General features: G+C 60.3%; 1 protein-coding gene across 6 annotated transcripts in view; it reads right to left on the bottom strand.

Annotated features, from left to right (window-relative positions):
* ARHGEF10L (Rho guanine nucleotide exchange factor 10 like) overlaps positions 1 to 27,327 on the bottom strand; it is a 68,558-nt gene extending 41,231 nt beyond the window's left edge. For 3 of the 6 annotated variants that reach the window (XM_082295816.1, XM_082295812.1, XM_082295811.1), the window contains exons 1-13: positions 27,193 to 27,327; positions 17,835 to 17,906; positions 16,262 to 16,483; positions 16,136 to 16,163; positions 15,272 to 15,357; positions 15,050 to 15,133; positions 13,665 to 13,828; positions 10,162 to 10,278; positions 6,967 to 7,075; positions 4,834 to 4,940; positions 2,139 to 2,216; positions 1,822 to 2,001; positions 342 to 458 (exon numbers count right to left, since the gene is read on the bottom strand). In XM_082295816.1, coding sequence (XP_082151942.1) covers positions 342 to 458; positions 1,822 to 2,001; positions 2,139 to 2,216; positions 4,834 to 4,940; positions 6,967 to 7,075; positions 10,162 to 10,278; positions 13,665 to 13,828; positions 15,050 to 15,133; positions 15,272 to 15,357; positions 16,136 to 16,163; positions 16,262 to 16,483; positions 17,835 to 17,859 — 1,317 coding nt within the window. In that variant the 5' untranslated portion in view covers positions 17,860 to 17,906; positions 27,193 to 27,327. The remainder of the gene's footprint in view (positions 1 to 341; positions 459 to 1,821; positions 2,002 to 2,138; positions 2,217 to 4,833; positions 4,941 to 6,966; positions 7,076 to 10,161; positions 10,279 to 13,664; positions 13,829 to 15,049; positions 15,134 to 15,271; positions 15,358 to 16,135; positions 16,164 to 16,261; positions 16,484 to 17,834; positions 17,907 to 27,192) is intronic. The other 3 variants (XM_082295815.1, XM_082295814.1, XM_082295813.1) reach the window with 2 other exon arrangements.
* Between the last annotated feature and the right edge of the window lie 312 nt (positions 27,328 to 27,639).

Consider the following 27,639-nt stretch of genomic DNA (forward strand, 5'->3'; position numbering starts at 1 on the left):
GGGGAAAAGTGGGGGGAAAAAGGGGTTTTTTGGGAAAAGTGGGGGGAAAAGGGGTTTTTTTTGGGGAAAAGTGGGGGAAAAAGGGTTTTTTTTGGGGAAAAGCGGGGGAAAAAGGGGTTTTTTTTGGGAAAAGTGGGGGAAAAAGGGGTTTTTTTTGGGAAAAGTGGGGGGAAAAGGGGTTTTTTTGGGGAAAAGTGGGGGAAAAAGGGTTTTTTTTGGGGAAAAGCGGGGGAAAAAGGGGGATTTTGGGAAAAGTGGGGGAAAAAGGGTTTTTTTTGGGGAAAAGTGGGGAAAAAGGGGTTTTTTTGGGAAAAGCGGAGCCGGGGAGGGGCGGCGCTGACCTTGAGGAAGTCGAGGAAGGCGGGCTTGGTCAGACAGGCCTTCTTGATGAGGGCCATGGCCGTGGTGAAGTTGTTGACGTAGTCGCTGTAGACGTCCAGCACCATGGACTTGGAGAACTGGGAGAGGGCGGCAGAGCGGGAAGGGCTGGGGGTGATTCCCGATCCCTGATGGGATCCCAGGGGGGTTTGGGGGTGATTCCCGAGCCCTGATGGGATCCCAGGGGGGTTTGGGGTGATTCCCGATCCCTGATGGGATCCCAGGGGGGTTTGGGGTGATTCCCGATCCCTGATGGGATCCCAGGGAGGTTTGGGGCGATTCCTGAGCCCTGATGGGATCCCAGGGGGGTTTGGGGCTGATTCCCGAGCCCTGATGGGATCCCAGGGGGGTTTGGGGGTGATTCCCGATCCCTGATGGGATCCCAGGGGGGTTTGGGGGTGATTCCCGATCCCTGATGGGATCCCAGGGGGGTTTGGGGGTGATTCCCGATCCCTGATGGGATCCCAGGGGGGTTTGGGGGTGATTCCCGATCCCTGATGGGATCCCAGGGGGGGTTGGGGGTGATTCCCGAGCCCTGATGGGATCCCAGGGGGGTTGGGGGTGATTCCCGAGCCCTGATGGGATCCCAGGGGGGTTTGGGGCGATTCCCGAGCCCTGATGGGATCCCAGGGGGGTTTGGGGGTGATTCCCGAGCCCTGATGGGATCCCAGGGGGGTTTGGGGGTGATTCCCGAGCCCTGATGGGATCCCAGGGGGGTTTGGGGTGATTCCCGAGCCCTGATGGGATCCCAGGGGGGTTTGGGGGTGATTCCCGATCCCTGATGGGATCCCAGGGGGGTTGGGGGTGATTCCCGATCCCTGATGGGATCCCAGGGGGGTTTGGGGGCGATTCCCGAGCCCTGATGGGATCCCAGGGGGGTTTGGGGGTGATTCCTGAGCCCTGACGGGATCCCAGGGGGGTTTGGGGGTGATTCCCGATCCCTGATGGGATCCCAGGGGGGTTTGGGGGTGATTCCCGATCCCTGATGGGATCCCAGGGGGGTTTGGGGGTGATTCCCGATCCCTGATGGGATCCCAGGGGGGTTTGGGGGTGATTCCCGATCCCTGATGGGATCCCAGGGGGGTTTGGGGGTGATTCCCGAGCCCTGATGGGATCCCAGGGGGGTTTGGGGGTGATTCCTGATCCCTGATGGGATCCCAGGGGGGTTTGGGGGTGATTCCTGATCCCTGATGGGATCCCAGGGGGGTTTGGGGTGATTCCCGATCCCTGATGGGATCCCAGGGGGGTTTGGGGGTGATTCCCGATCCCTGATGGGATCCCAGGGGGGTTTGGGGTGATTCCCAATCCCTGATGGGATCCCAGGGGGGGTTTGGGGTGATTCCCGAGCCCTGATGGGATCCCGGGGAAAGCTTTTTGGCGATTCCCGATCCCTGACGGGATCCCAGGGAAGTCTTTTTGGTGATTCCCACTTTTCCCGGGTACCGAGGCCACGAAGAGATCCCCGATCTTCTCGGCCGAGTCCCACTCGGCCACGCGGGAGGCGAGGGCGATCTGGAACATGGAGTGGCACTGCAGGATCTCCTTCAGCCGGAAGAACACCAGCTGGCACTTGCGGGCGCTCAGCACCTTGGGCTCCATCTCCAGCAGCGGCTTCCGGTAATCCTGCGGGAACGGGGGCCGGGAATGCCGGGGGCCGGGAATGCCGGGGGCCGGGAATGCCGGGGGCCGGGAATGCCGGGAGCCGGGAATGCCGGGAGCCGCGCCGGACCGGCCCCGGCCCCGCGGGAAGGGGCTCCCACCTGCAGGATGCGCTTCAGGGAATCCACGTAGCTCCGCTCGCTCTGCACGATGGAGCCCAGGATGTGGCGGCGCACCACCTGCCGCGGGACACGGGGATCGGCCGGGATGCCACGGAGCCCAAATCCCGGGATCGGGGAAATGCAGGCACAGCCGTGATCCCAAATCCCGGGATCGGGGAAATGCAGGCACAGCCGTGATCCCAAATCCCGGGATCAGGGAAATGCAGGCACAGCCGTGATCCCAAATCCCGGGATGAGGGGAAATGCAGGCACAGCCGTGAGCCCAAATCCCGGGATCAGGGAAATGCAGGCACAGCCGTGATCCCAAATCCCGGGATCGGGGAAATGCAGGCACAGCCGTGATCCCAAATCCCGGGATCAGGGGAGGGGCAGGCACAGCCGTGATCCCAAATCCCGGGATCAGGGAAATGCAGGCACAGCCGTGATCCCAAATCCCGGGATCAGGGAAATGCAGGCACAGCCGTGATCCCAAATCCCAGGATCGGGGAAATGCAGGCACAGCCGTGAGCCCAAATCCCAGGATCGGGGAAATGCAGGCACAGCCGTGAGCCCAAATCCCGGGATCGGGGAGGGGCAGGCACAGCCGTGATCCCGAATCCCGGGATGAGGGGAGGGGCAGGCACAGCCGTGATCCCAAATCCCGGGATCGGGGAGGGGCAGGCACAGCCGTGATCCCAAATCCCGGGATCGGGGAGGGGCAGGCACAGCCGTGATCCCAAATCCCGGGATCGGGGAAATGCAGGCACAGCCGTGAGCCCAAATCCCGGGGTCGGGGAAATGCAGGCACAGCCGTGATCCCAAATCCCGGGATGAGGGGAAATGCAGGCACAGCCGTGATCCCAAATCCCGGGATGAGGGGAAATGCAGGCACAGCCGTGATCCCAAATCCCGGGATCAGGGAAATGCAGGCACAGCCGTGAGCCCAAATCCCGGGATCGGGGAAATGCAGGCACAGCCGTGAGCCCAAATCCCGGGATCAGGGAAATGCAGGCACAGCCGTGATCCCAAATCCCGGGATCGGGGAGGCGCAGGCACAGCCGTGATCCCAAATCCCGGGATCGGGGAGGCGCAGGCACAGCCGTGATCCCAAATCCTGGGATCGGGGAGGGGCAGGCACAGCCGTGATCCCAAATCCCGGGATCAGGGAAATGCAGGCACAGCCGTGATCCCAAATCCCGGGATTGGGGAGGGGCAGGCACAGCCGTGATCCCAAATCCTGGGATCGGGGAGGGGCAGGTACAGCCGTGATCCCAAATCCCGGGATGAGGGGAAATGCAGGCACAGCCGTGATCCCAAATCCCGGGATCAGGGAAATGCAGGCACAGCCGTGATCCCAAATCCCGGGATCGGGGAAATGCAGGCACAGCCGTGATCCCGAATCCCGGGATCGGGGGAAGCACAGGCCCAGCCTGTGGGGCTCAGCTGTGCCGCCCCAATCCCAAATCCCAGGAAAAGGGAACCAACCCCAGCCCAGCAGAAGCGCTGACTCAGCAGCGCCGTTTTTGCTGACTCGGCCTTTCCCCCGTTGCTCAACCGGGGGAAGCTGCGGCCCGCCCTCCGATCCCCGGAAAGCCCCGGTAACAAATCCCTGGTAAGCCCCGATCCAGAGCCCCGGAGAGCCCCGATCCCGAGCCCCGGAGAGCCCCGATCCAGAGCCCCGGAGAGCCCCGATCCCAGATCCCCAGAGAGCCCCGATCCAGAGCCCCGGAGAGCCCCGATCCCAGATCCCCAGAGAGCCCCAGTCCCAGATCCCCAGAGAGCCCCAATCCCAGAACCCCAGAGAGCCCCAATCCCAGATCCCTGGAGAGCCCCAATCCCAGATCCCCAGAGAGCCCCAATCCCAGATCCCCAGAGAGCCCCAATCCCAGATCCCTGGAGAGCCCCAATCCCAGATCCCCAGAGAGCCCCGATCCCAGATCCCTGGAGAGCCCCGATCCCAGATCCCGGAGAGCCCCGGAGAGCCCTGATCCCAGACCCCTGGAGAGCCCCCGGAGAGCCCCGATCCCAAATCCCCAGAGCCCCGATCCCAAACCTCCAGAGGGCCCCGGTGCCAGAGCCCCTGGAGAGCCCCGATCCCAAATCCCCAGAGAGCCCCGATCCCAAACCCCCGGAGAGCCCCAATCCCAAACCCCTGGAGAGCCCCGGTGCCAGATCCCCGGAGAGCCCCGATCCCCGAGCCCCGATCCCAGAGCCCCGGTGCCAGAGCCCCGATCCCAGAGCCCCGGTGCCAGAGCCCCGATCCCAGAGCCCCGATCCCAGAGCCCCGGTGCCAGAGCCCCGATCCCCGAGCCCCGATCCCAGAGCCCCGATCCCAGAGCCCCGATCCCAGAGCCCCGGTGCCAGAGCCCCGGTGCCAGAGCCCCGATCCCAGAGCCCCGGTGCCAGAGCCCCGATCCCAGAGCCCCGATCCCAGAGCCCCGGTGCCAGAGCCCCGGTGCCAGAGCCCCGATCCCAGAGCCCCGATCCCAGAGCCCCGATCCCAGAGCCCCGGTGCCAGAGCCCCGGTGCCAGAGCCCCGATCCCAGAGCCCCGATCCCAGAGCCCCGGTGCCAGAGCCCCGGTGCCAGAGCCCCGGTGCCAGAGCCCCGATCCCAGAGCCCCGGTGCCAGAGCCCCGATCCCAGAGCCCCGGTGCCAGAGCCCCGGTGCCAGAGCCCCGGTGCCAGAGCCCGCACCTGCTGGGGGCTCAGCCCGTCGGGCATGGGGCCCAGCTCGGGCGGGGGGTGCTTGGCGTCGGACACGGTGACCTCCAGGAATCCGGTGTCCTCGTCCTCCGAGTCCCCTGCGGGCACAGCAGCAGCCGCTGCCACGCCGAGCCGCGCCGGGGCCGCCGGAGCGGTGCGGGAGCCGCGTCCCGCTGCTCCCGGTGCTCCCGGTGCTCCCGGTGTTCCCGGTGTTCCCAGTGTTCCTGGTGCTCCCGGTGCTACCCGGTGCTCCCGGTGCTCCCGGTGTTCCCGGTGCTACCCAGTGCTCCCGGTGTTCTCAGTGCTACCCGGTGCTACCCGGTGCTCCCGGTAATCCCGGTGCTCCTGGTGCTACCCGGTGCTCCCGGTAATCCCGGTGCTCCTGGTGCTACCCGGTGCTCCCGGTGTTCCCAGTGTTCCCGGTGTTCCTGGTGCTCCCAGTGCTACCCGGTGCTCCCGGTGTTCCCGGTGCTCCCGGTGATGCCGGTGCTACCCGGTGCTCCCAGTGCTACCCAGTGTTCCCAGTGCTCCCGGTGCTACCCAGTGCTCCCGGTGCTACCCGGTGTTCCCGGTATCCTGAGTGCCTCCAGAGCCACCAGCATGAGTCCGGTGGGATTGGGGACGGCAGGGAGGGGACAGGGAGGGTCCCCATCCCAAAATCCGCCCGGGATGTGGGAACGGCACCTCGGCCTCGCTCCAAGCCAGCCGGGAAGTGAGTCCCGGGAAGTGAGTCCCGGGAAGTGAGTCCCAGGAAGTGAGTCCCAGGAAGTGAGTCCCGGGAAGTGAGTCCCAGGAAGTGAGTCCCGGGAAGTGAGTCCCAGGAAGTGAGTCCCGGGAAGTGAGTCCCAGGAAGTGGGGCTCAGCCGCGATCCCACAAATCCCGGGGGAAGGGACATGCAGGCACAGCACGCGGGGTTCAGCCGCCATCCCCCAATCCCAAATCCTGGGATTTGGGAAGAGGTGCCGGGAGCGGAGGAAAAGTGGGAAGCACCAGAGCGGGGACCAGGCCAGCGCCGCAGGGAGGGGACAGGGAGGGTCCCCATCCCAAAATCCGCCCGGGATGTGGGAACAGCACCTGGGCCTCGCTCCAAGCCAGCGGGAAACGGGAAAAGGAGCCGGGAGCGGGGGAGAAGCGGGAAGCGGCGGAGCCCTTACCCGAGGCCGAAGCAGCCGAGGAGGAGGAGGGCGAGCGAGGCTGGGCCGGGTCGGGCCGGGAGCGCGGCCGCCGGCTCCACATGGCCCCGGCCCCATCCCGGGCTGCCCAGAGCCGGGAGCGGAGCGAGGGAGGGAAGGAAGGAAGGGAAGGGCTGCGGGGAGGGCGCTGCCAGCTCCGGGACCTTTTCCTTCCCCAATTTGGGCCGGGCCCGTCGCCGCCCGCGGCTCCTTCTCCCCGTGCCGGGATCGCCGCGCCCCAAAGCCATGCGGGAGCGCCGGGACACGCGCGGCGGATCCCACGGGAAGCTCCGGGCGCGGGGCGGCCCGGCGGGATCGTACCTCCCCTCCGGAGCTCCGGGGAAAGCCGGGAGCCGCGGCGGGAGCGCGGCGGCCTCTCCGCCTCGGCCGCCCTCCTCCTGCGCTCCCCGTCCCCTGCGGGACAGGGAAAGCCCCGGGATTTGGGAATTCTGGGGAAAATCCCCAGGGAAAAACCTAAGCGCACCCCCGGTGCTTTATCCCAAAAATGCTTGGAGCAAGGAGCGAGTTCCCAGAGAGCGGGGACAGCCACGGGGAAGCTGAAAACGCCAGGAATAATCCAGGAAAAAAAGGGGAAAGGTGAGCGGGATGAGGATTCCCTGGAATCCGCCCTCTCCGGGGGCTCCGGGTGGGGTTTTCCCGCTCACCTGGGGCCTCCCTGTGCTCCTCATTCCCTGCGGGACAGGGAAACCCCCGGGATTGGGAATTCAGGGAAAAATCCTGAAGGAAAAACCCAAGGACACCGCGGTGCTGCTGGGGGGGAGCCGCTGCTTTATCCCACGAGGATAAAAGGAGCGAGCTGAGAGTGGGAACAGCCACGGGAAAACTGAAAACGCCGGGAACAATCCAGGAAAAAGTGGGAAAAGGTGAGCGGGATGAGGATTCCCTGGAATCCGCCCTCTCCGGGGGCTCCGGGCGGGGTTTCCCGCTCACCTGGGTTTTCCCGGCGCTGCAGGAACGTCACCTTCCTCATCACCGCCATCCGCGTCTTCTCCAGCCCGTCCTTGGTGCCGCTCCGCGCCGCCCGCATCAGCTGCGACATCTGGGAATGGGATCCGGGATCAGGGATCACAGGGATCACAGGGATCACAGGGATCACGGATCAGGGATTGGGAAGCTCGAGGCAGCCCCAGGATCGCCGGCTGGATCCAGTTCCCTCTCAGGAACATCCGTGGAGCGCCGTTCCCTGTTTTCCCTGCAGGCGGGAGCAGCAGGCACAGGCGGGGCGCTCCGGGATCCCGGCAGGATGGATCCCAGCAGGATCCCGGCAGGATGGATCCCAGCAGGATGGATCCCAGCAGGATCCCGGCAGGATGGATCCCGGCAGGATCCCGGCAGGATGGATCCCGGCAGGATGGATCCCGGCAGGATCCCGGCAGGATGGATCCCGGCAGGATGGATCCCAGCAGGATCCCGGCAGGATGGATCCCGGCAGGATGGATCCCAGCAGGATGGATCCCAGCAGGATGGATCCCAGCAGGATCCCGGCAGGATGGATCCCGTCAGGATCCCGGGAGGATGGATCCCAGCAGGATGGATCCCGGCAGGACGGATCCCAGCAGGATCCCGGCAGGATGGATCCCAGCAGGATGGATCCCAGCAGGATGGATCCTGGCAGGATGGATCCCGGCAGGACGGATCCCGTCAGGATCCCGGCAGGATGGATCCCGGCAGGATGGATCCCGGCAGGATGGATCCCGGCAGGATCCCGGCAGGATGGATCCCAGCAGGATGGATCCCGGCAGGACGGATCCCAGCAGGATGGATCCCAGCAGGATGGATCCCAGCAGGATCCCGGCAGGATGGATCCCGGCAGGATGGATCCCGGCAGGATGGATCCCAGCAGGATCCCGGCAGGATGGATCCCGGCAGGATGGATCCCGGCAGGATGGATCCCAGCAGGATGGATCCCGTCAGGATGGATCCCGGCAGGATGGATCCCGTCAGGATCCCGGGAGGATGGATCCCAGCAGGATGGATCCCAGCAGGATGGATCCCAGCAGGATCCCGGCAGGATGGATCCCGGCAGGATGGATCCCGGCAGGATGGATCCCAGCAGGATGGATCCCGGCAGGATGGATCCCGTCAGGATCCCGGGAGGATGGATCCCAGCAGGATGGATCCCAGCAGGATGGATCCTGGCAGGATCCCGGCAGGATGAATCCCGGCAGGATCCCGGCAGGATGGATCCCAGCAGGATGGATCCCAGCAGGATGGATCCCGGCAGGATCCCGGCAGGATTGGCAAGCGGGGATGGCGCAGCAGAGCCGAGCGCAGCCCGGGCAGGGAGCGGAGCCGGGAGCGGATCCATCCCTTCCCTGGGCCGGGATCGGACGTGGGGGAGAGGAAGAGGGGGAGACGGGCCTTTCACTGCCCAAATCCCAGCGTTTCACCCCAAATCCCAGCGTTTTATCCTAAATCCCAGCGTTTTATCCTAAATCCCAGCGTTTCACCCCAAATCCCAGCGTTTTATCCTAAATCCCAGCGTTTCACCCCAAATCCCAGCGTTTCACTCCAAATCCCAGCGTTTTATCCTAAATCCCAGCGTTTCACCCCAAATCCCAGCGTTTCACCCCAAATCCCAGCGTTTCACCCCAAATCCCAGCGTTTCACCCTAAATCCCAGCGTTTCACCCTAAATCCCAGCGTTTTATCCTAAATCCCAGCGTTTTATCCTAAATCCCAGCGTTTCACCCCAAATCCCAGCGTTTCACCCCAAATCCCAGCGTTTCACCCCAAATCCCAGCGTTTCACCCCAAATCCCAGCGTTTCATCCTAAATCCCAGCGTTTCACTGCCCAAATCCCACTGTTTTATCCTGAATCCCAGCATTTGACTCCAAATCCCAGCATTTCACCCCAAATCCCAGAGTTTCGCTCCAAATCCCAGTGTTTTATGCTAAATCCCCGTTTCATCCTAAATCCCACTGTTTCATCCTAAATCCCACTGTTTCACTCCAAATCCCAGCGTTTTATCCCAAATCCCAGCATTTCATCCTGAATCCCAGCATTTCACCCCAAATCCCACTGTTTTATCCCAAATCCCACTGTTTTTATCCCAAATCCCAGCGTTTTATCCTAAATCCCAGCGTTTCACCCCAAATCCCAGCATTTCATCCTGAATCCCAGCATTTCACCCCAAATCCCACTGTTTTATCCCAAATCCCACTGTTTTTATCCCAAATCCCAGCGTTTTATCCTAAATCCCAGCGTTTCACCCCAAATCCCAGCATTTCACCCCAAATCCCACTGTTTTATCCTAAATCCCACTGTTTTATCCCAAATCCCACTGTTTTTATCCCAAATCCCAGCGTTTTATCCTAAATCCCAGCGTTTCACCCCAAATCCCAGTGTTTCACCCCAAACCCCAGCGTTTCACCCCAAATCCCACTGTTTCACCCCAAATCCCAGCGTTTCACTGCCCAAATCCCAGCATTTCATCCTGAATCCCAGCATTTCACCCCAAATCCCACTGTTTTATCCCAAATCCCACTGTTTTATCCCAAATCCCACTGTTTTTATCCCAAATCCCAGCGTTTTATCCTAAATCCCAGCGTTTCACCCCAAATCCCAGCATTTCACCCCAAATCCCACTTGTTTTATCCTAAATCCCACTGTTTTATCCCAAATCCCACTTGTTTTATCCCAAATCCCAGCGTTTTATCCTAAATCCCAGCGTTTCACCCCAAACCCCAGCGTTTCACCCCAAATCCCAGCGTTTCACCCCAAATCCCAGCGTTTCACCCCAAACCCCAGCGTTTCACCCCAAACTGACGCTGGCACCCCCTTCCCACCCCCTGGAGCTCCAGCTGGGACGGCGCAGGCTGGGAAAGGCTCCGCACGAAGATCCCGCAACTCCCAAAATTCCGCTTCCCTTCCCTTCCTTCCTCCTCCTCTCCCCCCTCCTCCCGTACCAGCCCCTCCTGGGATCCCTCTCTCCCGGCGTGCCCCGAGCTCCCTTCCCAAGAAAAGCCCGGAATTCCGACGGCTGGGCCGGCGTTTTTCGGGAGCGGGGCACGGAATGGGACGAGCTCAGCCCGGATGGGATCCCACGAGGGGTTTCCCCCCTCCCCGGCCCCGGCGCACCGGGAATTTCGGGAAGAGCGGGATGCGGGGCGGAGCGGGAGGTACCTTCCAGTCGCATTTGTGCTTCAGCTCGTGCATCTCCTTCCCCCCAACTCTGAGCGCCAGGAGGTCCCGCTTAGTCCTGGCGCATTTCTGCCGGAGCTTACGGAGGTCCGGAGAGAGCTGAGCCCGCAGCAAAGCAGCAGCAGGAGAAGGAACAGGAGCAGGAACAGGAGCAGGAACAGGAGCAGCAGCAGCAGCAGCAGGAGAAGGAACAGGAGCAGGAACAGGAGCAGGAACAGGAGCAGCAGCAGCACGAGCAGCAGGAGAAGGAACAGGAGCAGGAACAGGAGCAGGAACAGGAGCAGCAGCAGCAGGAGAAGGAACAGGAGCAGCAGGATCAGGAGCAGGAGCAGCAGGATCAGGACCAGGATCAACAGCAGCAGGAGCAAGATCAGGATCAGGAGCAGCAGGATCAGGAGCAGGAGCAGGAGCAGGAGCAGCAGCAGCAGGATCAGGAGCAGGAGCAGGAGCAGGATCAGGAGCAGGATCAGGAGCAGGAGCAGCAGGATCAGGATCAGGAGCAGCAGGATCAGGAACAGCAGCAGGAGCAGCAGGATCAGGAGCAGCAGGATCAGGAGCAGCAGCAGCAGGATCAGGAGCAGGATCAGCAGCAGGATCAGGAGCAGGAGCCGCAGGAGGATCAGGATCAGGAGCGGGATCAGGATCAGGATCAGCAGCAGCAGGAGCAGCAGGAAGAAGAGCAGAGATCCGGCAGCGGCAACACAAACACAGCAAACATCACCCGGAGCGCGGCACATCCCGATCCCGGCCGGCATGGAGAGGGCATGGAGCGGGCATGGAGCGGGCATGGAGCAGGGATGGAGCGGGGATGGAGCGGGGATGGAGCAGGGATGGAGCAGGGATGGAGCGGGGATGGAGCGGGGATGGAGCAGGGATGGAGCGGGCATGGAGCGGGCATGGAGCAGGGATGGAGCGGGGATGGAGCGGGGACGGAGCGGGGGATGGAGCGGGGATGGAGCGGGGATGGAGCGGGGATGGAGCAGGGATGGAGCGGGGATGGAGCAGGGATGGAGCGGGGATGGAGCGGGGACGGAGCGGGGGATGGAGCGGGGATGGAGCGGGGATGGAGCGGGGATGGAGCAGGGATGGAGCGGGGATGGAGCAGGGATGGAGCGGGGATGGAGCGGGGGATGGAGCGGGGCTGGAGCGGGGATGGAGCGGGGATGGAGCGGGGATGGAGCAGGGATGGAGCAGGGATGGAGCAGGAGCGGGGATGGAGCGGGGATGGAGCGGGGATGGAGCGGGGATGGAGCAGGGATGGAGCAGGGATGGAGCAGGGATGGAGCAGGGATGGAGCAGGGATGGAGCGGGGATGGAGCGGGGGATGGAGCGGGGGATGGAGCGGGGATGGAGCAGGAGCGGGGATGGAGCGGGGATGGAGCAGGGATGGAGCAGGGATGGAGCAGGGATGGAGCGGGGATGGAGCAGGGATGGAGCAGGAGCGGGGATGGAGCGGGGATGGAGCAGGGATGGAGCAGGGATGGAGCAGGGATGGAGCGGGGATGGAGCAGGGATGGAGCAGGGATGGAGCAGGGATGGAGCGGGGATGGAGCGGGGATGGAGCGGGGATGGAGCGGGGATGGAGCAGGGATGGAGCGGGGATGGAGCGGGGATGGAGCGGGGACGGAGCGGACATGGAGCGGGGATGGAGCGGGGATGGAGCGGGGATGGAGCGGGGATGGAGCGGGGATGGAGCAGGGATGGAGCGGGGATGGAGCGGGGATGGAGCAGGAGCGGGGATGGAGCGGGGATGGAGCGGGGATGGAGCGGGGATGGAGCGGGGATGGAGCAGGGATGGAGCGGGGATGGAGCGGGGATGGAGCGGGGATGGAGCGGGGATGGAGCGGGGATGGAGCGGGGATGGAGCGGGGATGGAGCGGGGATGGAGCGGGGATGGAGCGGGGATGGAGCGGGGATGGAGCGGGGATGGAGCGGGGATGGAGCGGGGATGGAGCGGGGATGGAGCGGGGATGGAGCGGGGATGGAGCGGGGATGGAGCGGGGATGGAGCGGGGATGGAGCGGGGATGGAGCGGGGATGGAGCGGGGATGGAGCGGGGATGGAGCGGGGATGGAGCGGGGATGGAGCGGGGATGGAGCAGGGATGGAGCGGGGATGGAGCAGGGATGGGAGCAGGGATGGAGCAGGGATGGAGCGGGGATGGAGCGGGGATGGAGCGGGGATGGAGCGGGGATGGAGCGGGGATGGAGCGGGGATGGAGCGGGGATGGAGCGGGGATGGAGCGGGGATGGAGCGGGGAATGCAGCGGGAGCGGGGAGAGGCTCAAAGATGGGAGAAATCATCCTGAAATTCCAGCCGGGATGGAGCAGGGAAAGGCTCAAACCCAGGAGGAAGCACCCCGAGCGGCACAGCCCGGAATCCCGGCCGGGATGGAGCGGGGACAGGCAGGGAGAGGCTCAAAACAGGGAATCATCCCGAAATTCCGGCCGGGATGGAGCAGGAATGCAGCAGGAGCGGGGAAAGGCAGGGAGAGGCTCCAGGGGGAGGAAATCCCAAGGGAAGGAGGAAAGGAGGAAGGAAATTCCAGGGAAAAGGCAGCAGCAGCAGCTGCGGGTGCTTCGCTTTCCTCCACGGAAAAGCCGGGATGAGAATTCCAAAGGAGGGATACCTTGGGCTGCAGGGATGGGGATTCCCGGGGTGGATGGGGGTTCCAAGGGGGGCTGAAGATTCCAAAAGAATGGATACCTTGGAATGGAGGGATGAGAATTCCAAAGGAGGGATGAGAACCCCCAGAGGTTGGATACCTTGGAATGGAGGGGTGGGGATTTGCGGGATGGGTGCAGATTCCAAAGGAGGGATGAGGCTGGAGGGACGGATGAGAATTCCAAAGGATGGAAGGAGGATGAGGAGCCCAAGGCAGGGATACCTTGGGCTGGAAGGATGGGGATGCCAAAGGAGGGATGAGAATTCCTGGGATGGATGAGAATTCCCGGGATAGATACCTTGGGCTGGAGGGATGGATGGATGGATGGACACAGGGATGGATGGATGGATGGATGGAGGGATGGATGGATGGATGGATGGATGGATGGATGGATGGAGGGATGGATGGATGGATGGAGGGATGGATGGATGGAGGGATGGATGGATGGATGGATGGATGGAGGGATGGATGGATGGATGGATGGATGGATGGATGGAGGGATGGATGGATGGAGGGATGGATGGATGGATGGATGGATGGATGGATGGATGGAGGGATGGATGGATGGATGGATGGATGGATGGATGGATGGATGGATGGAGGGATGGATGGATGGATGGATGGATGGATGGATGGATGGATGGATGGATGGATGGATGGATGGAGGGATGGATGGAGGGATGGATGGAGGGATGGAGGGATGGATAGATGGAGGGAGGGATGGATGGATGGAATGACGGAGGGATGACCATTCCCCCATGGATCCCCTGGGCTGGCAGGAGGCATGGAATGACGCGGGGATGGCCCTTCCCACCCGGATACCTTGGGCTGGAAGGCCGCTCGCTGCTTGGCCGGCTCCGCTTCCCGCCGGGATTCGTCTCCGGACTCTCCGTCGCTGTAGCTCTCGAAGTCGCTGGAGCTCCAGCCCAGCTCCGGCTCCGGCTGCGGCTGCGGCTGCGCGGCGTCCCCGCGGATCGGCCCCGGCCCTGCGGCACAGCCCCCGCTCATCCCACTGCTCCCACTGCTCCCATCCCAGCTCATCCCAGTGCTCCCACTGCTCCCATCCCGGCTCATCCCACTGCTCCCAGTGCTCCCATCCCAGCTCATCCCAGTGCTCCCAGTGCTCCCATCCCAGCTCCATGTGGGTGGGAGGGAGCCGGGAGCGCCCCGGGATGGACGGAACCAGGGGGGGCTCCTCTTCCCGGGGGTGGGAATGGGGAGGGCAAGGAGGGAGGGGGGAAAGGAAGGGAAGGGGGATTTTGGGAGCTGTGGGATCTCAGGGCAGAATTCCCGAATTCCCAAATTCCCGAAATCCCAAATTCCCCACCCCTCGGGGTCCCACGGCTCCTCTGGGAGCGGCTCCGGCCCCCCCAAATCCCAGCGGTTCCCATGGGATCCCCAGCCGGAGCCGCCTGGGGGAGGGGATCCCCTTCCTGATGGAAAACGGGATGGGGGGCCTGGAAAAGCGGGAAGAGGTGATTCCCATGGGATCAGGGCCTGGAAAAGCGGGAAGAGGCCGTTCCCATGGGATCAGGCTCTGGAAAAGCGGGAAGAGGCCGCTCCCATGGGATCAGGGCCTGGAAAAGCGGGAAGAGGCCGCTCCCATGGGATCAGGCTCTGGAAAAGCGGGAAGAGGCCGCTCCCGTGGGATCAGGGCCTGGAAAAGCGGGAAGAGGCCGTTCCCACGGGATCAGGCTCTGGAAAAGCGGGAAGAGGTGATTCCCACGGGATCAGGCTCTGGAAAAGCGGGAAGAGGCCGTTCCCATGGGATCAGGGCCTGGAAAAGTGGGAAGAGGCTGCTCCCATGGGATCAGGGCCTGGAAAAGCGGGAAGAGGCCGTTCCCACGGGATCAGGGCCTGGAAAAGCGGGAAGAGGCCGCTCCTGTGGGATCAGGGCCTGGAAAAGCGGGAAGAGGCCGCTCCCATGGGATCAGGGCCTGGAAAAGCGGGAAGAGGTGATTCCCATGGGATCAGGGCCTGGAAAAGCGGGAAGAGGCCGCTCCCGTGGGATCAGGGCCTGGAAAAGCGGGAAGAGGCCGCTCCCATGGGATCAGGCTCTGGAAAAGCGGGAAGAGGCCGTTCCCATGGGATCAGGGCCTGGAAAAGTGGGAAGAGGTGATTCCCATGGGATCAGGGCCTGGAAAAGCGGGAAGAGGCTGCTCCCATGGGATCAGGCTCTGGAAAAGCGGGAAGAGGCCGCTCCGTACCGTCCGGCTCCGCCTCCAGCCCCTCGCAGGGAACGTCGTCGTAGATGACCTCGGGCTCCACCTCCGGGAAGGAGAAACGCTCCCCTGGAAAAGGCCGGCAGCGGGATCGGCATCCCGGGATCCGGTGGGGCGGGAATCCCATCCCAAACCCAGCCTGGGGGATCCAGGGGGATCCAGGGGTACCCGGAGGTTTTCCAGGGGGTTATCCCAGATTTCCCCCACCTCGGCAGATGCTCTCCCTCTTCCAGGTGCGGTTCCGGATGTGGGAATCTCCTCCGGCCTCTCCATTGCTCACCCGCGCCGGGAGCCTGCGGGAATGGGCTCAGGCAGCATTGCAGGGAAAAATCCCTCGGGATCAGGGCAAACCCCTCGGGATCAGGGACAAACCCCTCGGGATCGGGGGCAAACCCCTCGGGATCAGGGCAAACCCCTCGGGATCAGGGACAAACCCCTCGGTATCGGGGCAAACCCCTCGGGATTGGGGCAAATCCCTCGGGATCGGGCGCCCCCAAAGCTCCCGCCCCCATTCCTATCCCAGGAACAAAATCCATCCCGTTCCAGCCCCCTCTGCCCCTCGGCATCCCGGGATTTGGGGCCATCCCAGCTTCTCAGGGATGTGGGAAAGATCCCAAAATCCCGGAGTTCTCCTGCTTGGAACTCGGGAATGGGGAGAGGTTGGGGAAACTGAGGCCCGGCAGCGGAGGGGACGGAGCCCCACGATCCAACCAGGGAGCCAAAATCCCAGCAGAACCCCCGGAATTCCCAGCAGAACCTCCTGGGAGCCCTGGAAATGCCACCAAATCCTCCAAAATCCCAGCAGAACCCCCAAAACTCCATGGAAATCCCACCAAACCCCCCAAATCCCAGCAGAATTCCCTGGGAATCCCACTAAACCCCCCAAATCCCACAGGAACCCCAAGGAAACTCCATGGAAATCCCACTAAACCCCCCAAATCCCAGCAGAATTCCCAGGAAATCTCCCCAAACCCCCCAAATCCCAGCAGAATTCCCAGGAAATCCCACTAAACTCCCCAAATCCCACCAGAATTCCCAGGAAATCCCACCGAATGCCCCGATCCCACTCACCCTTCCTGGGTCTCCGGGCCCAGCCCGTCTGCGGGGAAGGAAAGCAAAGAGAAGCGGCTTTGGCACCCCCGGGACACGCCGGGAACGCCGGGAATCGGCCCCGGCAAGACCGGGAACGCTCCTCACCGGAGCCGGGCGCGCGCCGCCGGCGCGGGGGCGCCTGGAGAACCACGGCAGCACCGGGATCGGCTCCGGGATCGGCTCCGGGATCGGCTCCGGGATCGGCTCCGGGATCGGCTCCCGAATCCTCCTCCTCCTCCTCCTCCTCCTCCTCCTCACTGTCCTCGAAGTCGAAGGCCTGGCCCAGCTCCTCCGTGCCCGGGGGGCTGGGGGGATCCGGGGCACATCCTGCACCGGGAACGGGCACGGAAACCATGGAATGGGCAGCGGGAGAACGGGAAACGGGGATGGGGAAAAGGGAGGGAGGAGGTGGGAAAGGGATGGAGGGGGTGGGAAAGGGAATGGAGGGGGTGGGAAAGGGATGGAGAGGATGGGAAAGGGATGAAGGGGATGGGAAAGGGAGGGAGGAGGTGGGAAAGGGATGAAGGAGGTGGGAAAGGGATGGAAAAGGGGATGGAGGGGGTGGAAAAGGGATGGAGGAGGTGGGAAAGGGAGGGAGGAGGTGGGAAAGGGATGAAGGAGGTGGGAAAGGGATGAAGGAGGTGGGAAAGGGATGGAAAAGGGGATGAAGGGGGTGGAAAAGGGAGGGAGGAGGTGGGAAAGGGAGGGAGGGGATGGGAAAGGGATGGAAAAGGGATGGAGGGGGTGGAAAAGGGAATGGAGGAGGAGGAGGAGCAGGGGATGGAGGAGGAGAAGGGGATTGAGGGAGAGGAGGGAAAGGGAGAAGGAGAAGGGGAAAAGGGATGGAGCAGGAGGAGGAAAAGGGAATGGAGGGAGATGAGGAAAAGGGGATGGAGGAGATGGAGGAAAAATGGGATGGAGGAGGAGCAGGGGATGGAGGGAGAGAAGGGAGGTGGAAGAGATGGAAGAAGAAAAAGGGGACGGAAATGGAACAGGAGAAGGGGAATGGAGGGAGAGGAGGGAGATGGAGGAGAGGGGGAGGGAGGAGATGGAAAAGGGGGATGGAGGGGATGGGATGGGATGGGATGGGATGGGATGGGATGGGATGGGATGGGATGGAGGGGATGGGATGGAGGGGATGGGATGGAGGGGATGGGATGGAGGGGATGGGATGGGATGGGATGGGATGGGATGGGATGGGATGGGATGGAGGGGATGGGATGGAGGGGATGGGATGGGATGGAGGGGATGGGATGGGATGGGATGGGATGGGATGGGATGGGATGGGATGGGATGGGATGGGATGGAGGGGATGGGATGGAGGGGATGGGATGGGATGGGATGGGATGGGATGGGATGGGATGGGATGGAGGGGATGGGATGGAGGGGATGGGATGGAGGGGATGGGAGGGATGGAGGGATGGACGGATGGAGGGAGGGGATGGAGATCGGGATCAGCTCCCCCCGAACCCCGGGATCCAGCGGCCCCTCCGCATTCCCGATCCCAGCGGCTCCAGCCGGGATACCCCGGGTGCTGCTCCCTCCTTCCCGGCCCGGCCCGGGCGTCCCCTTCCCGCGATTCCCAGGATTCCCAGGGGATTCCCAGGGGATTCCCAGGGGATTCCCAGGGGATTCCCAGGGGATTCCCGGGATTCCCAGATCCCGGCGCTGCCAGTACCTGCTGCGGGCGGGGCCGAGGCCATGGCGGGGGGGCCCGGCTGCTCCGCCCGGAGCCGCTCCCGGCGCGTTCCTGCGGAAAACAGGGAAAAGGGCTCGGGAAAGGGGCCTCGGCCCCAAATCCAGCCCTGGAAAAGCTCCGGGAGGCTCCCGGCGGGACGGAGCCGGCGCCGGCAGAGCGGGCACGGGCTCAGGGAGAGCTTATCCCGGGAAAAGGCGGATCCCGCTGCCGGGGAAGCGCCGGGAGCCGGCCGGGATCGATCCATGGGATCGATGGAGCATCCGCCCGGAAATCCGGGAGCGCCTGGAGGGCAGCGGGGAGCTCGGGAAGGTCAGAGCCTTGGGAAGGCTCCCCTTGCCAAGGGATGATCCCGGGGAAATGTCCCGGGAAAGGTTGGGATCTTCCCTCCTGGAATTCTCTTCCTGCAGCGGGAACCTCTCCCAGCTCACCCAGCCTGGGAATTCTCCCTGCGGATGCACAGAAACCAGGACAGGAATCCACGGGAACCCGAGAATTCCAGGAGGAGAATCCCCAAAACCCGGGAGATGAATCCCGAAAAACACGGCAGATGAATCCACAAAATCCCAGGGCAATCCACCAAAAAATGGGAGAAGAATCCCCCCAAAACCGGGAGCAGAATTCCCAAAATCCCAGGAGAAGGATCCCCAAAAACCTGGAGATGAATCCCCAAAAACCTGGGGATGAATCCACAAAAAAACCGGGAGCAGAATTCCCAAAATGCCAGGAGGAGGAGGATCCCCAAATCCCAGGAGCAGCTGCGGAGCCGAGGATTCCCGGGACCCAGCGAATTCCCGGTTTCTGCAGCGAAGTTGGGAATCCTTGGGAGAAGCAGCGCCGGGATCTGCCCGGATCCGGCCCCTTCCCGCTCTGGATCCTTCTCCCGGCGATCCGGCGGCTCCCAGGGCGGGAATCGCGGCCGATCCCAATTTGATCCCGGGAAAAGCTCAGCTCCCAGCACCTCCAGAGGAACCCTCGGGGCGGGATTTTTCCAAGGAAAAACGGGGATCCTTCCCGGAGTTTTTCGCTCAGTGCGGGGCGGGAACATCCCGGGATCCCGTGGGATGAGGGAAAAATGGGATGGACCCCAGGAAAAGCGGGAAATCCAAGGATGGGGGGATGGGAGAAGATCCTTGGGAATGGAGATTCCCGGGAGCTGCCGGGAATAAAGAGGGACGGGAAACTCGGGATTGGGGAGAAGCCCGGGATGTGGGAATGGGGAATCATCCTGGGAATGGGGAATCATCCCAGGGAATGAGGAATCATCCCAGGAATGGGGAATGGGGAATGGGGAATGGGGAATGGGGAATGGGGAATCATTCCAGGAATGGGGAATGGGGAATCATCCTGGGAATAGGGAATCATCCCAGGGATGGGGAATCATCCCAGGAATGGGGAATGGGGAATGGGGAATGGGGAATCATTCCAGGAATGGGGAATGGGGAATGGGGAATCATCCTGGGAATAGGGAATCATCCCAGGGATGGGGAATCATCCCAGGAATGGGGAATGATCCTGGGAATGGGGAATGGGGAATGGGGAATCATCCTGGGAATGGGGAACCAACCCAGGGAATGGGGATTCCTGAGCAGGCCCCGGCTCTTCCCGCTGGGAGCGAGAGCAGCCGGATGGATCCAAAGCCCCCGGGCCGGCCCCGGCTGCTGCCGATCCCGGGATATTTTGATCCCAGATATTTTGATCCCGGATATTTTGATCCCGGATATTTTGATCCCGGGCACCGCAGCTGCGGCCGGGGAGCCGCTGCCAGCTCCACACCGGGATCATCCCCAGCCCTTCCCGGCACATCCGGAGCCATCCCGACCCCGCCGGGATCGGATCAGGGAGTGGGAACGGCAGCCGGAAATCTGGGATCCATCCCAGTGGGAAACCTGGGATCCAGCCCAGTGGGAAATTCGGGATCCATCCCAGTGGGATTGGCCGGGACCCATCCCAGTGGGAAATCCAGGATCCATCCCAGAGGGAAATCCGGGATCCATCCCAGTGGGAAATCCAGGATCCAGCCCAGAGGGAAATTCGGGATCCAGCCCAGTGGGATTGGCCGGGAATCGGCCCCACCCCGCCGCTAATCCCGGGAATGAATAACCGGGAATGAATAACCGGGAATAAATAACCGGGAATAAATAACTGGGAATAAATAACTGGGAATAAATAACCGGGAATAAATAACCGGGAATGAATAACCGGGAATAAATAACCGGGAATAAATAACTGGGAATAAATAACTGGGAATAAATAACCGGGAATAAATAACCGGGAATTATTTCTAGGATGAGGGGGAGGGGAGGGACCGATCCCTGGGGATTTGCGCTCCCAAATCCCCTCCTCTTCCCGATTTTCCAGCCCCCCCGGCCCCAAGGTGGGCTCATTCCCGGTATAACCACGGCACAGGAGGCCCCAGAGGGAGCTGGGATGGTCCCTGGATCCCTGGATCCCTGAATTGTTGGATCCCTGGGTCCCTGGATCCCTGAATCGCTGGATCCCTGAATCCCTGAATCCCTGAGTCCCTGAATCCCTGGGTCCCTGGATCCCTGAATCCCTGGGTCCCTGGATCCCTGAATCCCTGGATCCCTGAATCCCTGGGTCCCTGAATCCCTGAATCCCTGGATCCCTGAATCCCTGGATCCCTGAATCCCTGGGTCCCTGGATCCCTGAATCCCTGGATCCCTGGATCCCTGAATCCCTGGATCCCTGAGTCCCTGGATCCCTGAATCCCTGGATCCCTGAATCCCTGAATCCCTGGATCCCTGAATCCCTGAATCCCTGGATCCCTGAATCCCTGGATCCCTGAATCCCTGGGTCCCTGAATCCCTGAGTCCCTGGATCCCTGAATCCCTGAATCCCTGGATCCCTGAATCCCTGAATCCCTGGATCCCTGAATCGCTGAATCCCTGGATCCCTGAATCCCTGAATCCCTGAATCCCTGAATCCTTGAATCCCTGGGTCCCTGGATCCCTGGATCCCTGAATCCCTGGGTCCCTGGATCCCTGAATCCCTGGATCCCTGAATCCCTGAATCCCTGAATCGCTGGATCCCTGAATCCCTGAATCCCTGGATCCCTGAATCCCTGGATCCCTGAATCGTTGGATCCCTGGATCCCTGGATCCCTGAATCCCTGGGTCCCTGGATCCCTGAATCCCTGAGTCCCTGAATCCCTGGATCCCTGAATCCCTGAGTCCCTGAATCCCTGGATCCCTGAATCCCTGGATCCCTGGATCCCTGGATCCCTGAATCCCTGGATCCCTGAATCCCTGGATCCCTGAATCCCTGGATCCCAAGGCTTGGGAATCACCCATGAAATCAATTCAGTTCAGTTCAGTTCAATTGGAAGTTGGGGAAAGGGAAGGGGACGGAAAAACGAAGGGAAAATCCCAACTTTGACGGGAAAAGCAACGGCAAACGGGGATGAAACGGGAAAAACGGGGATGAAACGGGAAAACGGGGATGAAACGGGAAAAACGGGGATGAAACGGGAAAAACGGGGATGAAACGGGAAAACGGGGATGAAACGGGAAAAACGGGGATGAAACGGGAAAATCCCGGAATTCCCATTTCCGAACGAAGGGGAGCTGAAAACTCGCCGGGAAAACGGAGCGGGAACCCAAACTCCAGGGGAAATCCCTGGGAAATGAAAATCCCACGGGAAAAAAGTGCAAATAAACTTCCCTTTCTCGTCCCCAAAATCCCTTTTATTTATCCCAAAAATGCTCTTTATTCAGCCTCAAGAATCCCATCTATTTATCCCAAAAATCCCCTTTATCTTCCCCAAAAAATCCCTTTTATTTCCCCAAAAATCCCCTTTCTTTTCCAAAACAATTCCATTGTTTGCCTCCCAAATCCCCTGTATTTGCCCCAAAAATCCCTTTCTTTGCCCCAAAAATCCCCTTTATTTTCCCCCAAAAAATCCACTTTTTTGCCCCCAAAAATTTCCTTCCTCTTCCAAAAATAATCCCTTTATCTACTCCAAAATCCCCTTTATTTATCCCCAAATCCCCTTTACCTACTCCAAAATTCCCTTTATTTGCCCCAAAATCCCCTTTTATTTATCCCAAAATTCCCTTTATCTATCCCAAAATCCTCTTTATTAGCCCCAAAATTCCCTTTATCCCAAAATCCCCTTTATTTGCCCCAAAATTCCCATTATTTATCCCAAAATTCCCTTTATTTATCCCAAATCCCCTTTATTAGCCCCCAAATCCCCTTTATTTGCCCAAAAATCCCCTTTCATTTATCCCAAAATTCCCTTTATTTACCCCAAAATCCCCTTTTATTTATCCCAAAATTCCCTTTATTTATCCCAAAATCCCTTTATTTGCCCCAAAATCCCCTTTATTAGCCCCAAAATTCCCTTTATTTATCCCAAATTCCCTTTATTAGCCCCAAAATCCCCTTTTATTTATCCCAAAATTCCATTATCCCAAAATCCCCTTTATTTGCCAAAAAATTCCCTTTATCTATCCCAAAATTCCCATTATTTATCCCAAAATCCCTTTATTTCCCCCAAAATCCCCTTTATTAGCCCCCAAATCCCCTTTTATTTATCCCAAAATCCCCTTTATCCCAAAATCCCCTTTATTTGCCAAAAAATTCCCTTTATTTATCCCAAAATTCCCATATTTATCCCAAAATTCCCTTTATCTATCCCAAAATTCCCTTTATTTATCCCAAATCCCCTTTTATTTATCCCAAAATCCCCTTTATCCCAAAATTCCTTTATTTACCCCAAAATCCCCTTTTATTTATCCCAAAATCCCCTTTATTAGCCCCAAAATTCCCTTTATTTATCCCAAATTCCCTTTATTTATCCCAAATTCCCTTTATTAGCCCCCAAATCCCCATTTATTTATCCCAAAATTCCCTTTATTTGCCAAAAAATTCCCTTTATCTATCCCAAAATTCCCATTATTTACCCCAAAATTCCCATTATCTATCCCAAAATTCCCTTCATCCCAAAATCCCCTTTATTTGCCCCAAAATTCCCTTTATCCCAAAATCCCCTTTTATTTATCCCAAAATTCCCTTTATTTATCCCAAAATTCCCTTTATTTGCCAAAAAATTCCCTTTATCTATCCCAAAATTCCCTTTATTTACCCCAAAATCCCCTTTTATTTATCCCAAAATTCCCTTTATTTATCCCAAAATCCCCTTTATTAGCCCCCAAATCCCCTTTATTTGCCCCAAAATCCCCTTTTATTTATCCCAAAATCCCCTTTATCCCAAAATTCCCTTTATTTACCCCAAAATCCCCTTTTATTTATCCCAAAATTCCTTTATCCCAAAATCCCCTTTATTTGCCAAAAAATTCCCTTTATCTATCCCAAAATTCCCATTATTTATCCCAAAATTCCCATTATTTATCCCAAAATCCCTTTATTTGCCCCAAAATCCCCTTTATTAGCCCCAAAATTCCCTTTATTTATCCCAAATTCCCTTTATTAGCCCCAAAATCCCCTTTTATTTATCCCAAAATCCCCTTTATTAGCCCCAAAATTCCCTTTATCCCAAAATCCCCTTTATTTGCCAAAAAATTCCCTTTATCTATCCCAAAATTCCCTTTATTTATCCCAAATCCCCTTTCTTTATCCCCAAATCCCCTTTCTGTTCCCACAGCTCCGGCCCCAGGAGCTGCTCCCGATGGATCCCAGCTTTTATCCCAGCTGAAAACCCTGGGAATTCCGCCCCTCCGGCTTTTTCCCTGGAATCCTCGGGAAATTCCCGCTCCTCGCCACCTCTTTATTCCCTCAAACCCCAAAGAATCCCTTCAAACCCCAGCCAAAAGCAGCGAGGAACATTCCAGAGGCTCCAGCATCCCGGGCTCCCAGCGCCCCGCTATCCCAAAAATCCCCAAAAAAAACCGGGAAAAGCGCCGGGATTCCCGCGGGAAGCGAGGACAACGCCGCGGGGGGTTTGGGAATGCGGGCGGGGAAAGGGCCGCAATGGGAGGGATCCCTGCGCATTCCCGGATTTTGGGGCTTGGAATTCCAACCCTTCGGGAAAAGCGGGGAATTTTACAGCGGGAATACCGGGGGGGGGCAGGGCAGGGCGGGCTCCTCCCGCCGGGATCCCCTCTGGATCCTGGGATTTGGGATCCAGGGATTTGGGGCTGGATCTGTGGGATTGGGGGCTGGATCCAGGGATTTGGGGCTGGATCTGTGGGATTTGGGGCTGGATCCTGGGATTTGGGGCTGGATCCTGGGATTCGGGGCTGGATCCTGGGATTTGGGATCCAGGGATTTGGGGCTGGATCCAAGGATGTGGGGCTGGATCCTGGGATTTGGGGCTGGATCCAGGGATTTGGGGCTGGATCCAGGGATTCGGGGCTGGATCCAGGGATTCAGGGCTGGATCTGTGGGATTTGGGATCCAGGCGTTTGGGGCTGGAGGTGTGGGATTTGGGGCTGGATCCAGGGATTCAGGGCTGGATCCAGGGATTCAGGGCTGGAAGTGTGGGATTCAGGGCTGGATCCAGGGATTTGGGATCCAGGCGTTTGGGGCTGGAGGTGTCAGATTTGGGGCTGGATCCAGGGATTTGGAGCTGGATCCTGGGATTTGGGGCTGGATCCAGGGATTTGGGGCTGAATCCAGGGATTTGGGGCTGGATCCTGGGATTCGGGGCTGGATCCTGGGATTCGGGGCTGGATCGGTGGGATTTGGGGCTGGATCCTGGGATTTGGGGCTGGATCCTGGGATTCGGGCATTTGGGATCCAGGAATTCGGGGCTGGATCCTGGGATTTGGGATCCAGGGATTTGGGGCTGGATCCTGGGATTTGGGGCTGGATCCTGGGATTCGGGGCTGGATCCAAGGATTTGGGGCTGGATCCTGGGATTTGGGGTTGGATCCTGGGATTTGGGCTGAATCCAGGGATTTGGGGCTGGATCTGTGGGATTTGGGGCTGGATCCAGGGATTTGGGGCTGGATCTGTGGGATTTGGGGCTGGATCCAGGGATTTGGGGCTGGATCTGTGGGATTTGGGGCTGGATCCAGGGATTTGGGGCTGGATCCTGGGATTCGGGCATTTGGGATCCAGGGATTCGGGGCTGGATCCTGGGATTTGGGATACAGGGATTTGGGGCTGGATCCAGGATTTGGGGTTGGATCCTGGGATTTGGGGCTGGATCCAGGATTCGGGGCTGGATCCTGGGATTTGGGATCCAGGGATTTGGGGCTGGATCCAGGGATTTGGGGATGGATCTGTAGGATTGGGGGCTGGATCCTGGGATTCGGGGCTGGATCTGTGGGATTTGGGGCTGGATCTGTGGATTTGGAGCTGGATCCAGGATTTGGGGCTGGATCTGTGGGATTTGGGATCCAGGGATTTGGGGCTGGATCCAGGATTTGGGGCTGGATCTGTGGGATTTGGGATCCAGGGATTTGGGGCTGGATCCAGGATTCGGGGCTGGATCCTTTGATTTGGGGCTGGATCTGTGGGATTCGGGGCTGGATCCTGGGATTTGGGATCCAGGGATTTGGGGCTGAATCCAGGATTTGGGGCTGGATCCTGGGATTTGGGATCCAGGGATTTGGGGCTGGATCCAGGGATTTGGGGCTGGATCTGTGGGATTGGGGGCTGGATCCTGGGATTTGGGGCTGGATCTGTGGGATTGGGGGCTGGATCCTGGGATTCGGGGCTGGATCCAGGATTTGGGGCTGGATCCAGGGATTCGGGCATTTGGGATCCAGGGATTCGGGGCTGGATCCTGGGATTTGGGGCTGGATCCAGGGATTTGGGGCTGGATCCAGGATTTGGGGCTGGATCCAGGGATTCGGGCATTTGGGATCCAGGGATTCGGGGCTGGATCCTGGGATTTGGGGCTGGATCTGTGGGATTTGGGGCTGGATCGGTGGGATTTGGGGCAGGATCCAGGGATTTGGGGCTGGATCTGTGGGATTTGGGATCCAGGGATTTGGGGCTGGATCCAGGATTTGGGGCTGGATCTGTGGGATTTGGGATCCAGGGATTTGGGGCTGGATCCAGGATTCGGGGCTGGATCCTGGGATTTGGGGCTGGATCTGTGGGATTCGGGGCTGGATCCAGGGATTTGGGGCTGGATCCTGGGATTTGGGGCTGGATCCAGGGATTTGGGGCTGGATCCAGGGATTTGGGGCTGGATCCAAGGATTCGGGCATTTGGGATCCAGGGATTCGGGGCTGGATCCTGGGATTTGGGGCTGGATCTGTGGGATTTGGGGCTGGATCGGTGGGATTTGGGGCAGGATCCAGGGATTTGGGGCTGGATCTGTGGGATTTGGGATCCAGGGATTTGGGGCTGGATCCAGGATTTGGGGCTGGATCTGTGGGATTTGGGGCTGGATCTGTGGGATTCGGGGCTGGATCCAGGGATTTGGGGCTGGATCCTGGGATTTGGGGCTGGATCCTGGGATTTGGGGCTGGATCCAGGGATTTGGGGCTGGATCCAAGGATTCGGGGCTGGATCGGTGGGATTTGGGGCTGGATCCAGGGATTCGGGGCTGGATCCTGGGATTTGGGATCCAGGGATTCGGGGCTGGATCTGTGGGATTTGGGGCTGGATCCAGGGATTTGGGGCTGGATCCAGGGATTTGGGGCTGGATCGGTGGGATTTGGGGCTGGATCTGTGGGATTTGGGGCTGGATCCAAGGATTCAGGGCCGGATCCAGGGATTTGGGGCTGGATCCAAGGATTCGGGGCTGGATCGGTGGGATTTGGGGCTGGATCCAAGGATTCGGGGCTGTATCCTGGGATTCGGGGCTGGATCCAGGGATTCGGGGCTGGATCCAGGGATTCAGGGCTGGAAGTGTGGGATTCAGGGCTGGATCCAGGGATTTGGGGCCGGATCCAGGCGTTTGGGGCTGGAGGTGTCAGATTTGGGGCTGGATCGGTGGGATTTGGGGCTGGATCCAGGGATTTGGGATCCAGGCGTTTGGGGCTGGGTCCAGGGATTTGGGATCCAGGCGTTTGGGGCTGGATCCAGGGATTTGGGGCTGGATCCAAGGATTCGGGGCTGGATCCAGGGATTTGGGGCTGGATCTGTGGGATCTGGGGCTGGATCCAGGGATTTGGGGCTGGATCCAGGGATTCGGGCATTTGGGATCCAGGGATTCGGGGCTGGATCCAGGGATTTGGGGCTGGATCCAGGGATTCGGGGCTGGATCCAGGGATTTGGGGCTGGATCCAGGGATTCAGGGCTGGATCCAGGGATTCGGGGCCGGATCCAGGCGTTTGGGGCTGGAGGTGTGGGATTTGGGGCCGGACGTGTGGGATTTGGGGGCGGACGTGTGGATTTCCGGGCGGCTCCGGGGATTTTTGGGAAGCGGGCGCAGGAAAAGCGGGAATGTGCTGACCTGGGCAGGCCGCGGCCGCTCCTTTGTGTCCGCATGGGCCGCGCGGCGCCGGGAATCGCCCGATCCCGGCGGGAATCGCCCGATCCCGGCGGGAATCGCCCCCTCCGCGGGATCCCGGGATGGGCCCGGGGCGCTGCCGGGAATTCCCCGATCCCGGCGGGAAGCGGCGGGCCCGGCCCGGAGCCGCTTCCAGCGGCGGAGCGAGGGATGCCGGGATTCGGGAATCATCATCTCCTCCTCCCCTTCCTCCTCCTCCTCTTCCTTCCCCTCCTCTTCCCAGGATCCCCGCGATTCCCGAGCGCGGCAATTCGGGATTTCTCCGCTCTCCCCGCAATTCCCGAGCGCGGCAATTCGGGATTTCTCCGCTCTCCCCGCAATTCCCGAGCGCGGCAATTCGGGATTTCTCCGCTCTCCCCGCAATTCCCGAGCGCGGCAATTCGGGATTTC

This window comes from Coloeus monedula, assembly GCF_965178545.1.
Source record: "Coloeus monedula genome assembly, chromosome: 22".
NCBI classification, from domain to species: Eukaryota; Metazoa; Chordata; class Aves; order Passeriformes; family Corvidae; genus Coloeus; species Coloeus monedula.